The 14,515-nt window shown below is 39.7% G+C and overlaps 1 protein-coding gene and 1 long non-coding RNA gene across 7 annotated transcripts in view; both read right to left on the reverse strand.

The window, feature by feature from the left end:
- LOC129350564 (uncharacterized) overlaps positions 1–5,903 on the reverse strand; it is a 35,742-nt gene extending 29,839 nt beyond the window's left edge. Inside the window, exons 1-2 of one of the 4 annotated variants that reach the window (XR_008604003.1) lie at positions 5,610–5,725; positions 4,903–5,055 (exon numbers count right to left, since the gene is read on the reverse strand). This is a non-coding gene — a long non-coding RNA (uncharacterized LOC129350564). Of the gene's footprint in view, positions 1–4,902; positions 5,056–5,382; positions 5,585–5,609 lie in introns of those variants that run through there. The other 3 variants (XR_008604005.1, XR_008604004.1, XR_008604006.1) reach the window with 3 other exon arrangements.
- Positions 5,904–7,937: 2,034 nt separating this feature from the next.
- The window catches only part of pcdh1a (protocadherin 1a), a 152,821-nt gene continuing 146,243 nt past the window's right edge, over positions 7,938–14,515 (reverse strand). For 2 of the 3 annotated variants that reach the window (XM_055017217.1, XM_055017216.1), the window contains exon 5: positions 7,938–11,946. In XM_055017217.1, coding sequence (XP_054873192.1) covers positions 11,576–11,946 — 371 coding nt within the window. In that variant the 3' untranslated portion in view covers positions 7,938–11,575. The remainder of the gene's footprint in view (positions 11,947–14,515) is intronic. The other variant, XR_008603942.1, reaches the window with a different exon arrangement.

Consider the following 14,515-nt stretch of genomic DNA (forward strand, 5'->3'; position numbering starts at 1 on the left):
TTTAGATCTCAGTGCTGCAGAATTCATCAATATGACTGCCATAACTAGCAGTTAGACAGCCAAGAGGTCTGCTTGTTTAATGCAACCTTTACGGGCGATCAGCAAACACACCTGTAACTCCATCTTATTTTAGCGTGAGAGACTCCACTGGTGGTGCAAGTAGGTGCTACATTTAACCTACAATATAATTTCTGCCTTTGCATGTCACTCATTCTCTGCCTTATCAGTTAATGTATTTTTAACCAATTAAATTATTAAGGACAGTTAAATATTGCCATCTCTGTAGTCCAGATATTTTATTAAAGGTTGCATGGGCACATCTAGGCATTTACAGATGCTTCCATATCCAGCTGACCTCAAGACAATCCCGTGGGACAAGGTTTTCTGAACCCATCAGTTGAATCCCACTCAAGCTACTTCCTGTTATTACACAGCTACTGCTTGCCTCACCATCAGGTTAAAGGGTAAGAGACCTTTACACTTTTGGCCCATTCAAGTCACAAACCCATCAGACTGACTGAAGCTGTGCCATGCTGAGGCAGGACCCATCCGTCATACCTAAAAGCACTGGAAGTTATCTTCAGTCATGGATGGTTCACTTGAATGCTTTTAATCCTTCATGTCACATGGAGAAAAACATAGATCAAAATTATGCCCTGTGCTTGCTATAGCATGCAGGATATCAAGGCCTCTCTTAGGGTCTGCTTTGAACTGTGGTTCAAGTCAGCCCTTTGCCCCCATTTTCCAGTGTGTATTTTCCTCAACGATGCGCATCTCTCCTCCTCCGCTGGAGCTAAGTACCACTAGCAGGGCCGGCAGGAGCAAGAGGCCAAGCGCAATACCCACATCCGAAGAACATAAAGAGCATTCTCAAGAGACCCGGGCATGTGAGAGCCTGTGTTCCTGTGCGTGTAAATGAGTATTCAAGCCTTTAAAGTGTGTACATACACTGTGAATGTTGTGTCAGCTTTCACAGTGAGATAGCAGTTACATTTGCATCTTGACACAAAAATGCTGAAGAGGTAACTCACGCTCAAAGACAGCAAAGGTGAGAACCCAAGGCAGCAAATAAGTGATATGCTTCTCTTCCTCTCAATTACCCATTCACTGCTCCTGAAGTATCATTCTCACTCTACTATGTAATGAATATATTGTTTGTGGTTTACCGGACTATACCCTCACATTTATGCAGAACTGGATGGAGGGTCAAAGTGAACATGATTTTATTTGGACTATAATTATTTTAGAGAGAAAAACAGTGATCCTTAACACCTGCAAGAACCAATTAAATGTGATGAGCCATTTTTCTGGAACCATTTTATGCTCTGTGTCACTTTTTGCCAGTATTCACGAAGATAAATTGTGAAAAGCAAGCTTACAATTATTGACTACACTGACCGAAGTCTAAGCCATAATGTTCAGTGGCAGCTATGACTGAGGGCAATGTGACAAATGAGTGTAGATTAATGGTCTTATGCAGAAGAGCATGCTGTTATATCTCTAAAAGAGTTAATACTTTCTGTGCAGTTGTTGAGCAGTCTCAGGGCGTCCACAGCACATATTTGATCTTTGAAAAAAATATTATATAGGTACATTAGGCTTTTCCATTGTTATTGGATTGTGGAATTCCATCTTCACAGGCTGAGTATCTCTACAATGTTAATTTATCTATTTTAACCACGCCAGTAACAGCGTTGGTCAGTCAGTTCATTGCTTTGCTCCATACAAAAAATATTTCAAGGAGTGCTGCATTGATTGTCGTGAAATTTTGTGCAGCCATGATATCCAGAGGTTGAATATTAAAGATATTTATTTTTACCTCTACTACCACTGCCTGGTCAAGTTCATCATTTACACAAATCTGAAATTAGGTTACAGACATTCATGTTCCACAGAGGATGTATTCTAATGGTTTTGGTAATTATCTTGCTTTTCCTCCTGCATACCCAAACAGCAGGTCAGTATTTGTGGTTCAAAATGAAATGTCTCAACACAGATTGGATGGATTAACACAGAAATCAGCAAACACATTTGCAGGCATCGTGAACACAGTAATATTCCCATTAGCATCAGTTTTACCACTAATAGGACCGATACTAACAAGATGCTAAACAAAGATAGTAACAGTGGTAGACATCAGTGGAGAACATGGATGTATGAATATAATAAACTTAACAAGTGCTTGTTGCTACCTGATGATCATGTTGTCTGGTGATTTCTGTTTACATATTCCACTACTTGTGCTGCAGATATTGCCATTCACAGATTCATCATTTCCACAAGTATCATGTCCACGTGCATCTGTGAAGTGTGATGAGATAAAGACCTCAGCAATAAAACAAGCATCACCAGTTCATTTAAAATACATATACATTTCAATATGATGCACAGACAACAGTGCGAGATGTGCTTGCTAAAAATAGATATATAGATATAAAGACGGAATTGGAAACAGTGTCTCTGTGACATAAAGATCATGTGGGCACCTTCTTCGCAGTACCACTGAACTGCTCAACTGGTGGTTTGCTTTACCAACATACATCTCGTCTACACTGTCTGCCGATGATTCAGGAAACACATCCACATTAACTGGTGATAGTCACAAGTTTACATTAGCACATGCTGCCCGCTACATAGCAAGAATCATAAGCAAGTGATTGCCTGAAATAAATATGTATCATTACGAAGCATTACTGCAATTGCGTTGTGCATTAAGGATTCATTGCAACAATAAAAAGAGTGTAAGTTTGAGCTGGTTTAATTACAAACTCACACACACTTAAACCACAGCAACCTTCCACCATATAAGGGTGCAGTATCACATTAAAACACCACCATAACCATGTCAAATGGCATGAGAACTCCAAGCAGTTAAAGTCCAGAAACTGTTTGCCTGTCTGCTTATGGAAACCTTGTCAGCTACTTAGTAATCTCTGCCTCTGTCATAGTCAGTGCACATCTTTTACTTTTGTTTATACAGGATTTGGTATCTGATAATCTATTTTTTTATCCACTTTGGCCTCGGCAAAGAAAACAGCAGGAGCTTTCTACAGTTGAGTCAACTATAAAGTCTGATTACATGTCCATTTCTGAATTATTCATAATTCTTTAGTCTGTCAGGGTCCATTGATGAAAAGAATCAAAAGGGTTTTTCATGAAATTATCCTAATTTGTGAATACTTTTGTGTGAAGTCCACTGCTCACTCTCTGCAAACTTTGTCAAATGAATACAAAACGCCTCTCCACGTGAAAAGTATTTTCATATGTCCAGCACAGTGTTGTTGGGTTTGCTTTTTTCGTACATTTGCTGCCTACAAAACAGAAGTTTTAGATACCTTTTTTGTTAGGTTTTCACCACAGTAGAGCTTTTATAGAGCCAGTTTGGAAGGCTAATCAGCATTGCCATGCGTATTTCACTGGTAGTAGAAGGAGCTCTTATTGTTAATCGGAATTGTCTTCAGCCAATCAGCTTCCCTTTCCAACCATGGATAGATGCTATGCATGGGTGGTTTGGTTCCATCTGAGACCTGCTTTTCAGTGTGTACGACACTTTTTGGGAGAGACATTGTAAGAGAGAGACTTTTCACTAAAAAAATAAAATGAATACAACCTGTCAGAGAACTCTGCAATGGCAAAGATGACATTTGACTCTCAAAAAACAATAGTCTGCTTTGTTACAGCCAAACTTTCAATCATCTGTATTGTTGCACTGATGCAAGTGTGTGACCTTGATCTGTGTTCATGCAATGTGAAAGTATAAAATGTTTCATAAACCTTATTGTGGAGCAAATCAATGTAACTTTCTAAAGCATTTTTGAAAAAAAAAAAATAGATTTGACTGGGTATTCTATACATCCAGTTTCAATTGCCATTAAAATTGCAGATATGACTCTTACCAAATTCATTTAGACAAAGACCTGGTCTGCCACCATGTTGGGCATTCCTAAGATGGCTACCAAGTGGAGAGACTTGCCTATAGAGACTTTGCTTTTATACAGCTCAGCACATGCAATATAATCAGCAGCAGGGGCGGATCTAGAGAAAAATTAATAGGGTGGCAAAGGGGTGGCAGATACATTTTAGAGGGTGGCATATATATGAATATATATATATATATATATATACACACACACACACACACTCTGCCAAGTAGGCGGAGCTTTGGTAGAGTCATGTGATGATTGGCATTGGTTTGTCTGTCTGTCTGTTAGCAACATTACTCAAAAATGGAATGACGGATTTGGATGAAACCAACCAGCAGGCGTTATCAAACTGACACAAATACTGCTGAGATAAGTATGTTAAATAACTAAATATCATTTGTATTTGTCAGCCAATCCTAAACATGAGTTGTTCTTATTAGCTGTCAATCACAATATGTGATTTGATATGTCTAGCAGAAAGAGGAAAAGATTTAAACTGAAATAAAGTCAACCTTATACACTTTGAAGAAACCAAATGCTAGATATGTTAAAAATGTTTCTTAAATTTAGCAACAAATTAGATTAAGACTAGACAATGTCTCTCTTATGCACTGTTTTGGGAAATCTGCATTTGTGTGATCTATGCTTATGTTCGGCCTGCCTCAATGATTACATTATCAATTAATCTAGAACAGTCAGAGTCCAGATAATTTTATTTATTGTCTTAGATTTGTGGTTGTATTTTTTGATGCTCTTTATTTGACACATTTCTTACAATAATTCTATAATTCCAATATTTGGATATTCTTAAGAATTAAGGATCTACTTATCATCTTAAAATTAAAAGACTAACTACATCAGATAATAATTTGTCCAAAAAGGTAATTATTGCGACAGGTGTACCTCTTCCTCAGATATATAATACTAAAGCAATATTCATACCATGTTGACCAGTTGGACCAGAGATAGTCTGATTTACCTTTCGCTGTCTGAGCTCTGCATGCCTTCATTTCTTTCTCTCTCTCTGAACTCTTCCTCCTCCATCTCCTCTCTGGGATGCTCTTCCTCCTCTCTTCTTTTAGGCTGGGAAAAGCTGCTGGTGGTTCCCTTCCTCTTCATTCTTTACCGTCTCCTACAAGAATCACACTGACTGAACTATGTTTTTTCCTTTGATAATTTTCATTATTAACTATGATACAATCTGATGTGTACCATTTAAACCTTTAAAGAGATACGTAACATGCAAACGTTTTTTGAGCTGTAAACTAAATGATATGACTGTACTATGATGAAACATCAATGTTGGTGTTATGATCTTGACACCAAAATTATAAAAAACAGCATTAAACAAGCAGGATGTAGTTTTCAAACAGTGCATGAAAACCTGGTGTGACTGGGGGTTTGGTTACACTTTAATGTCATGTAAAGTCTGAGTGAATGTGTGATTCTTTTAACTTACAGTCTGTTGTCAGAACCACAGGATGTAATTATCAAAATAAGAGAAAAAAACTTCCACAGACGATCCCCCACCATCCTTCTGTGGCTGTTCTCTAACATTAGCTAGCTACATAATTAAAAATTAGCAAGGCCCAGGCTCACTGGAAACCGTGGCTCGTCTCACAAGCAAACACTTTATGTGAATTTCGACACTGTTAGCATTTAATACATTGCGAACAGTTATATTACCATGTAGCCTAACCCAGTCTAAGTAGCGTCTTACTGTCACGTTTTTCCGGCCACACCGAAGACCAGCTGTCATCCACATGAGTGAGGTCTAAGAGCAGCTCCCTCAGGGGGGCGTGTCGCCTCGTATCTGTAGCAGCATAGACTGTACAGGACGTGACGTCTACATGGTGCATTCGAAAGCACTCGGACATCGGAGTTTCACTCGTTATTCGCCTTTCCTGGACTTTCGCTCTTTACGGCCGGCCACAACCTTTCATATACATATTTTTGAATTAGATCGTTCAGAACTGGGGTGGCAGCCGGGGTGGCAAGGCATCTTCTAGGGGTGGCAGTTGCCACCCTATGCCACCCCAGTAGATCCGCCACTGATCAGCAGCAAGAGAAGCACACCCCAAAATATATCTGAAAGATGGTGAAAAGGTTTCATAGACATCAGGATGCTTCAGCATGTGTTCCAGTGTCACAGAAGTGAGTAAAAGCAGTTGGCACAATTTTGCCACTTGGAGACATTTTGGAGGCTGTAGAGACACCAGTGACACCACAAAGTCTGTGTTGTGCTGTTGACAAGATGCAGAAGATATGTGATGTAGTGGCATATGTCTGGCATGTCTTAGTCATTCAAATGTGCTTTTTTTAAAAAAATCAACCAGGACAAAATATAACTTTTTTGAGCCATGTTTGAACTGCTGTGTTTGAACCACACGTTGAACATTAAACATTTTAAAGCCTTTTAAAGCTTTTCTATTGGGTCATGCCTAAAAGAGGTAGTTGTAAGGCAGATAATAAATATTTCCAGCCTAAATGTGTGGCTATTGCCTCTCTCTAGCTCATATTTTAATCCTTGATTACACAAGATATAACAGCATAATATCCCACAAGTGATACAATGCCATTTCTGCTCAAAAAGAGTTCAAACCTTCCAAGCAAAACTAAACAATGTTTCAGATTCTAGTGCAGATCCTGAACAAAGACACCAAATTCATCATACAGAATGTTGGTGAAATTTCAATAAAATTATGCATCTGACTGTTTCGATTTGATGACCCATTCATAATGAAAATAAAATAAAAAAAAGACTGTGTGTGCATTACTGAAGTGCAGAAATCCAAATCATTTAACAAATGTGAAAACGATGGCACTGTGAAAAGCTGGTGTATGAGTATTTATCTCAGTGTAATCTGAGTGTAGAGTTAATGAGGAGTTGGAACAGGCTGATACTGTCAGTGAGAAAAAGATAATTTCAACAACATTAAAGCGACTACAGGAAAAATGAAAGGGAGGAAAGCTGTGTGTTGCATTTTAAACCTCAGTGTTTATCTACTTAACAGTTTTCTTCACAGTGAGCCTCACAGAGCTGCTAGCATGACGACGGACTCTTCAAACTGTTCTGCTGCCTCTCATTTACAGTCTCTTGTCATTCTCCTCTTACTCTCCGAAGTTACTCAGAGAACTGTCCACCACTTTGACATTTTAATCATTCTGGAGCACATGACTTTTCTTACCATTTTTATACCCCAAAAGAGCTAAAATTCCTTGAGTGCAGTAAAGGCAACCAAGAGTGAAAGGCATGATGGCATGTTCTACTACATTATCTCATGTGTGAGAGAATGTACAGTAGAGCTACATTAAAGAAAAATGACACGACTTGGTCTCGGAGTGCTGTTTGTGAAAGAGGCATTAAATTGCTTAATCACTCATGTTACATTACTGCAGTTCACACATAATTAAATAATTTGGTATCTGTGCAACAGTGATTAAGTCCATTAAATTCACTGCTTATGTGCCAACGATCAAACACAGTAGGAACGCAAAGAGCGTAAACATCCAGACATAGAATCAGTCCCCCTTTCAGTGAATGCATCCAACCGTTGCTTATTGTTCATTAAAAAAATTCTCTTCTCTCTGACTTTAAGCAAAGGCACATAGACAGTTCAAAATTAACATCACGAAACAGCAGCCTTGTAAGCCTTGCACTAAATGTGTAGCAGTGGGCAGCTCATCAGTGCTTTGAAGAAATGTTCTGTGTACTTCTGGCACATTGTTTTTTCAGTTGAAGTAGTGAGCACAGGTCCTGGGACTTTGCTACTTCAAGCCCTGGAATGCATCTCTCTCTACATTCTGCTGCTTGGTGACTTAGAAATGAGGCACTGGTCCCCACATGACAAGAATACTAGCTCTTCTTAATGAGCCTAGGTCCTAGAGTGAGACACATGTTACACAATGTAGCTCCAAGGCTGCAAAAGCTCTTATAAAAATCTAACAACCACATGCTTGCTTAACAGCAGAAGTGATGAATAATAATAGAAGGCAACGGAAACACTGACAGCATTCATTTTTTCCCTGAAGTGATTTTATTACAAAGTTCATGAGGACTTACAGTATTACAAGAGAATTTGTCAACATGCGGAAACAGAACGAAGCAGAACACAGGAGTTTAACAAACTGGTAAGATAAGACAATCCACTGTTCACAATAAACATAAAAACTGATTAAGTCCTCAGGAGGTGGGAGCCGGTGAATGACTACAGTGCAGGCATAGAACGGCCACATTCACACTGACTCAGCAAAGGTCAATCCAACCAAGGCAAGATGTGCACATCTCAAGAAAACATGTTACAATTTTTATATGCCATCGGCTTTTCTCAGAACTTTTAGAAAGCTTCACTTGTATGTACATAAAACTGTACAAAAACATGGCATCACAAGCATTTTATCCTATATAAATATACCAACAATTAGGATAACAACTAGATTCTCTCTTGCAAAGACATATTTCCAAGGCAATTGTCTTTGTTCCAGATGAACTGTGAAAAAGATGAAATGTTCAGTTAATTTCAGTTCGTTTGGGAGAGGGCCTTTTGAATATGAACCAGCACTGACATTTCAGAAAAGTAAAGTAAAAGAAAAGAGTAAACAGTTTCTACCAATTATCTTTGGAATTCATGCTAAAATCACGGCCTGCTTGACAGCAGACACAGGGTTGTGGAGATCTATGTACACTACACCACCAACAGATTTCATTTTTTTTCACACAACCAGTTTGCTAAGAGTCTTTGATCAGTAAAAAGTAAAATGAAATAATATTTTCAAAAATCTCTTGCCAATTTCAGTACGGTAATTTGTCCATCTGTCCACAGAAATGATCACCATACAATACACACTACAGAGAGGCAAAAGATACTCAAGTGAATTCAACATTAAATCAATGTTAAGTACAAATTAAACATTATTCAACATACTTTTGAGTGTGTTTAGGTGCTTCGTGATGTCCTCTTAGTTTGATCACGGAGAACTGTTCTGTGTTTGAGAGAGAAGTAAACACAGTTCATTCAGCATGAGTTCAAAAGAAAGGTCAAACCTGGTGATATATTGTTCCAGAAGTGAGTAGCAGGAGGTCATTATTGGCTGGAGCAAAAGAGTCCGACTCATCAAGAGAGGGGGGAAGTAGGCCCAGGCTTGTTTTTGTTCTGCAGAGGGCTTAAATCAAACTCCTGCCCTTCGGTCTGAATCAACAACTGACGAATCTGCTACCTCCGTTCATTTCATGTGTTTGTAATAAGGAGACAAATCAGAGGGCACGTTCCAGATTCAGTAAAGTGATACGTAGGCTGGAATCAGGTTAAAATTTAACCCCAGAGGTGAATCTGGAAGCGACACAGTTGTGAAACTGAATCGAGTCAAAGCATTTAAATAGATAAAGTTGTGATTGAGGCTATGTGACACTGGTTTTATCACTCATTGCTATCTTTCTCACTTGTCATTAATTCCAGGTCAGTGATCGTACCCGCTGCTTTCAGTTCGTGAAGCGGCTATCCGCAGCTCTGAGAGGGGCGCTTGGGGGAGCCGTGGGGGTTTAATCACAGTGTATCATGGCTGTTGTTTGAATTTTATTTCAGTCGCTAAATGGCTTTGAAAACGGCATAATGTGCTTTCTCCCCCTCAAGGCAGGATAATCGCCCACCTTATTTAATCATGGCCATGTCCAGTAATTTCCATATGTTTTCAGTTTAATTATTCTAAATGCAGTTTTCAGTGGCAGCATGATGAGATAAGTGCTGATAAAAATACCCCTTTTAACTGATTGTAGCTCCGTGGGTGGATTTGCATTATCTGGTGGGTGCCTTGTCCTGAGGGTGTGCTCACACATGCCCTAGCTCAGGACTCATTACTCACCCTAATTAGGAAATGTCCATTCTAAGCTCTTCCACCCTTACTCAGACACAATCTCACTATGGAAATGCTCTGCAGAGGTGAAAGGTATCTACAAATCTAATCAAATCAATGTTTAAATCAAAGACACCGACGAGCTCTACGATGTTGTAAGGCAGGCTAGTGGAGTCATCATTAACACCCAATTACTGACTAATACATAGTGTCCTTCAGACATATCCTTCAGATTCACTTGGAAAATCTTTGTAAAGATAAATGAAGCCCACGGGCATGCCCTATTTTTATTCTCTGTTCAATAGCCAGAGGAGGAAAAATGCCTAATAACTTATTAAGCATGTTGTCCTCAATACAAGGAAAATTCTAATTAACAGGAGCTGCCGTAAATCGAGGATGACTCCGGCTGTCTAAACCCTATGCTGAAGCTCAACAATTCCAGATATTAATTACTGATATGAAATTAAATATTTATTTCTAATATCTTTTTGGAATCCATCATATCAGGTCCACATTTCTAATTCACTCTTTTCAGTGAGTTGGGTGCACTGAGTATTGAATTTACCTCTGAAGAAGTATATATATCTAGTGAAGAAAAAAAAAGTAGTCTGGCAGTAGAGCTCCTATCTAGTTTATATCAGTGTGGTATTAAGTTCCGTAAGCACTCAATCTCTCCAGTATCTCTCAACACTCAAGTGCTCTTTCATGTAAATAATTCCTCAGGCATTCATTAGATCTATACAAGTTCTCATGTATAGTGAGGGGAAACCACTATGAGCTTCAGAGGAAAGGGTTGCGACTTACGCATAGAGCCCGTCTGATTGTCACAACAGAGGAGAGCTTTTCCAAACTGATACACCGCTATAATCTCATCAACGGGGTGAAAAGCCAATCAGAATGTGTCTGGTGAGCACTCTGCATTTGGTCATTGTGACTCTGGGGTACTGTGGCCAAGTCAACCGTTTTCATGACGAACGATAGGTCACAGTGCTGCGAGTCAGTGGAACATAATGTCAGTTTAAATGCTGCCACACAGCTCCCTCCACCAGTGGCAGAGCTCTACAGGGAGCAGAGGTAAAGGCCATTCTACTATGATTAGGGGTCGAAGGTGTGTGTGTGTGTGATTGTGTGGAGCGGATAAATGCCTTCCACAATATCGAGCTCCACTCCGGGAGATGGTTTCAATCAAGTTTAAACAGCAGTAGTAAAGAAACGCTTAAATATGCTAAAATTCTGAGGCCATTTTTTTCAGCTTATGCCCGACAAAAATATATGTAGAACACACCATTCAAATGTATTTACAGCACTGTACATTAAGATAGACCATTTCATTTGATTGTTAGTCAAAAGTGTTACGCCTTCTGATATGGCCTCGACTGGCTGGCTATTAAATTATATCTAATAATGGCACAAGAGCACTGATCACAACTTTCAAATTCAAGAGATCACTTCACAGAATGGGACTTGGCTAACTACAACGATAATTAGTACCTACTAAAGTAGCAATTACCATCTGCATTTCCTTTTTCATCTGTCTAAATTGTATCTTTCAAGATTTTGGAATAAATAAAATAGTGAGTGCATCAATTAACTTTGTGGCATCATTAATAAATATCCTAATAAATTAATAATTTAAGGAGGAAATGACAAAAACAAGTGTTCATGCCAGTGATTGAATGAGTCACAGCCTATTGTTACCTAAAAAATGGGCATTGGCTTTAGCATGTGGACAGCCTGTTTCTCCTTCTGAAGTGGGTGTTATCTTTCCTTCACGTGTGTAACCGATCAGGTGAATATGTTCCTCACAGGTAAATTTCTCTTTTTGGAGTGTGGGCGGAAGGGGAGGTGGGTGGAAACTCAGAGGCTACGCTCAGGGGCATCTCCTCTAAAGGGCAGTCCTGACTGGCATCATGACCACTGCTGGAATAGGCACTGCGGGAGGGTGGAAGGCGCGACCGGTGCTCCTCGCCACCCAGCCTGGCGCTCCCATTTGCCAGGCGTCCCAGGCTCCCTCTCTCCTGGTAAGGCACGAAGGTGGAGAGTTTCGGGGGGTTCCTGGTCTTGCGTACAGGGGAGGGATGCCCAGGCATCCAGCAGGCGTCTGAGTGGCCCAATTCGCTGCACTCGGTTGTACAGTTTCCAGTCATTGCCACATCAGGGAGGGAGCGGATATCTGCGGGCAAGACAGAAAAAAACAGCATCATCAGAGAGAGCTTCACAGTGACGAACACTGCAAGAATATTCATTTTCAGAAAAAGTTGCGAAAAGGCATTTGTGAGCCGAAATGGTGTCATCCTAAACACTCCATGAAACCCACCCCCCTCTTCTTGAGGTCTTCGCAGCTGTTGCTAAGCAGTCGGCAGCAGTTGCTATGTAGCTGTTGCTATGCACTGTGTAATGAGCGCTACTGTGTGTGTGTAGTCCACGGGCTGATGTGATACATTTAAGAGATGGCGTGCTGTGTCTATGTCAGTTAGAAGAATCCAATAGCAGTTTATCTGCTATGTTCGTAACATATCATTGCATCGTAAACATGTTCACCAACAGTGTTTTAATTTCAGTTACACATGGATTGCATGTTGTAATTAGTGATGTATCAACAAAAAAATAGACTGCAAGAATGCAACACGATGCAACAGCCACGCATACTAGAGACATGAAGTGTTTGGTTACAAAGGGAATAGCTGGATCCCTTTGGGCAAAAACCATTGTTGAATGAGTTATTGATTGACAGTGCTGAAATGAGTTCCCTGCCCTTGATTATCATCCATTTTTTATTCAACTGTTCCTAATTAAATAAATGGGTCCATGACCCAGTGACCTCATTTTAATGTATAAGCTCTGAAAGCTTCAAAATAAGTTTGCCTCAGTTATCACTCAAGACTATCACACAGTTCTACCAGTGAAAACTGCACCAAGGAACCTACATACTTGCTCACCAGAAATGTGCAGCTGGCAGCCAATAGACTTGTTAAGCAGTCCACCTGTTGACAAGCTAAACATACAGCCCAGATTAAAAGGAAATACCATTCAATTTATCTTTGTTATCCCCTCAGACTCAGACTGGGACAGCCAGATCAATGTCTGTGAGAGGAGACAGACAATGAAGATCTGTGTGTCTGTGATGTCACTGCCGTGTAAACTTTTGATTGCTGTGACAAATGCGTTACTGTAATGCCAACATGTAAAGATGCCTCCATCATATATGCTTCATCTTGTTTTGTGGCTATGGGACAGAGTGTGAATAAGTGTAAATGCTGTTGTAGAGAGAGCATCAAGCTCCATGCTGCACATACACACACACACACACACCCACACACATGCACACGCACACACACAACAAACAGAAAGATGTTGCTGCATGTGAATGATGCAACCACAAGAGATGACGTATTAGAGGCAGTAGTAAGAGTTCACAGCTAATAGGGGAAAATGCCAGCTTGACAGTAAGCCTATGAGACATAACATCAGTATTGTACTCATGACCAGTGGCAAGATAATTATCCCACAAAATGCCAGACCTCTTAGGCTGGAAAAACTGCATCTAGTTCGCCAAGGCTTCAGTCAATCAAAAGCCAAAGTGAGACAGCTCATGTTTTACATTTTTTAACTGCTTTACCGTTTAATGAAAATGAATGGAAGTTAATTATGTTGTTCTTGTTTGTGTCTGAAATCTACATTTCTCGTGGTTAATCCATATACAATTGTCATATTGTTTATTAAAATAATAATAATTGGCCAACGAAGAATGCATAGCTTCATCTATTGCTGCAGTTAATCTCATTGTTCCTGTAATCCTAGATAGCTAGATGTTTTAGGCTGTTCAATACATTTACTTCACAATTGAGCAATGATCTGCCTTATTCAAGCTTAATTATATCATTATGCTTAAGTGGCAAATTCTTCTCTCTGTTTACTCGGTCAATGCCAGTGAACGAAGAATCTTTTCAAATGAATGAATTACACACTTTTTCGCTTGATTAAAAACAAGCTGAATTTGAAGCTAGAAGAAATAACAGGCAACTAAGACAACAGTGTATGTCTCTCTGTGTGTGTACTGCCTCATGCATGATGATTGGAGTTTCATTTTCTCAGCTCCGCTAAGAGCGTTGTCTGTATGCATCACTGCAGCGAAATGGACTCTTGCTACAAAAGATGTTCATGGGAAGAGAGCTGGAGAGAGGGTTTGAGGAGTACGCTTCTAAGCACAAGCACAGTCGTGTAGGCATCTACCCCAAAAGGATTTCACACTTGATTAAAACCTCTCCACAGCTTCCAGGAGGTTTACGCCACACCAAGAGGCCTCGTGCAAAAAATCAGCACAGCTCCACATCTCGAAATCAGTGTACGGTAAAAAAAGGTACATTACGTACATGCAAGTTTTCTGAAACACTTCACATGCCACAATTGGGCATGTTTCTTTCTTTACAAATTAGACATTGCCATTATATGCGTGCATGTGTTTGGGTTTGGTATGAAGGCAAGGACACTAAACTCCCAATTAGCTCTTGAAATACACAAAAGGCCCTATTTAATGTATGATCGGTGTGTCAAGGCGAGAACCAAGGCGGAGGTGTTTGCATTGCAGTTTGGCTGTTTGAATTTCATGATATTTGGTGAAGAAGATGAGCATTACAGAAGGAAGAACCCATTAAAATCTGTTTTTGCTGCTTACTTAAATATAATAATTGTATGATAAGAAACTGACCTTGACGGAGGATAGCTCTGAGTACTATTCTAGA

Source organism: Amphiprion ocellaris, chromosome 14, assembly GCF_022539595.1.
Source record: "Amphiprion ocellaris isolate individual 3 ecotype Okinawa chromosome 14, ASM2253959v1, whole genome shotgun sequence".
In the NCBI taxonomy this organism is placed as follows: domain Eukaryota; kingdom Metazoa; phylum Chordata; class Actinopteri; family Pomacentridae; genus Amphiprion; species Amphiprion ocellaris.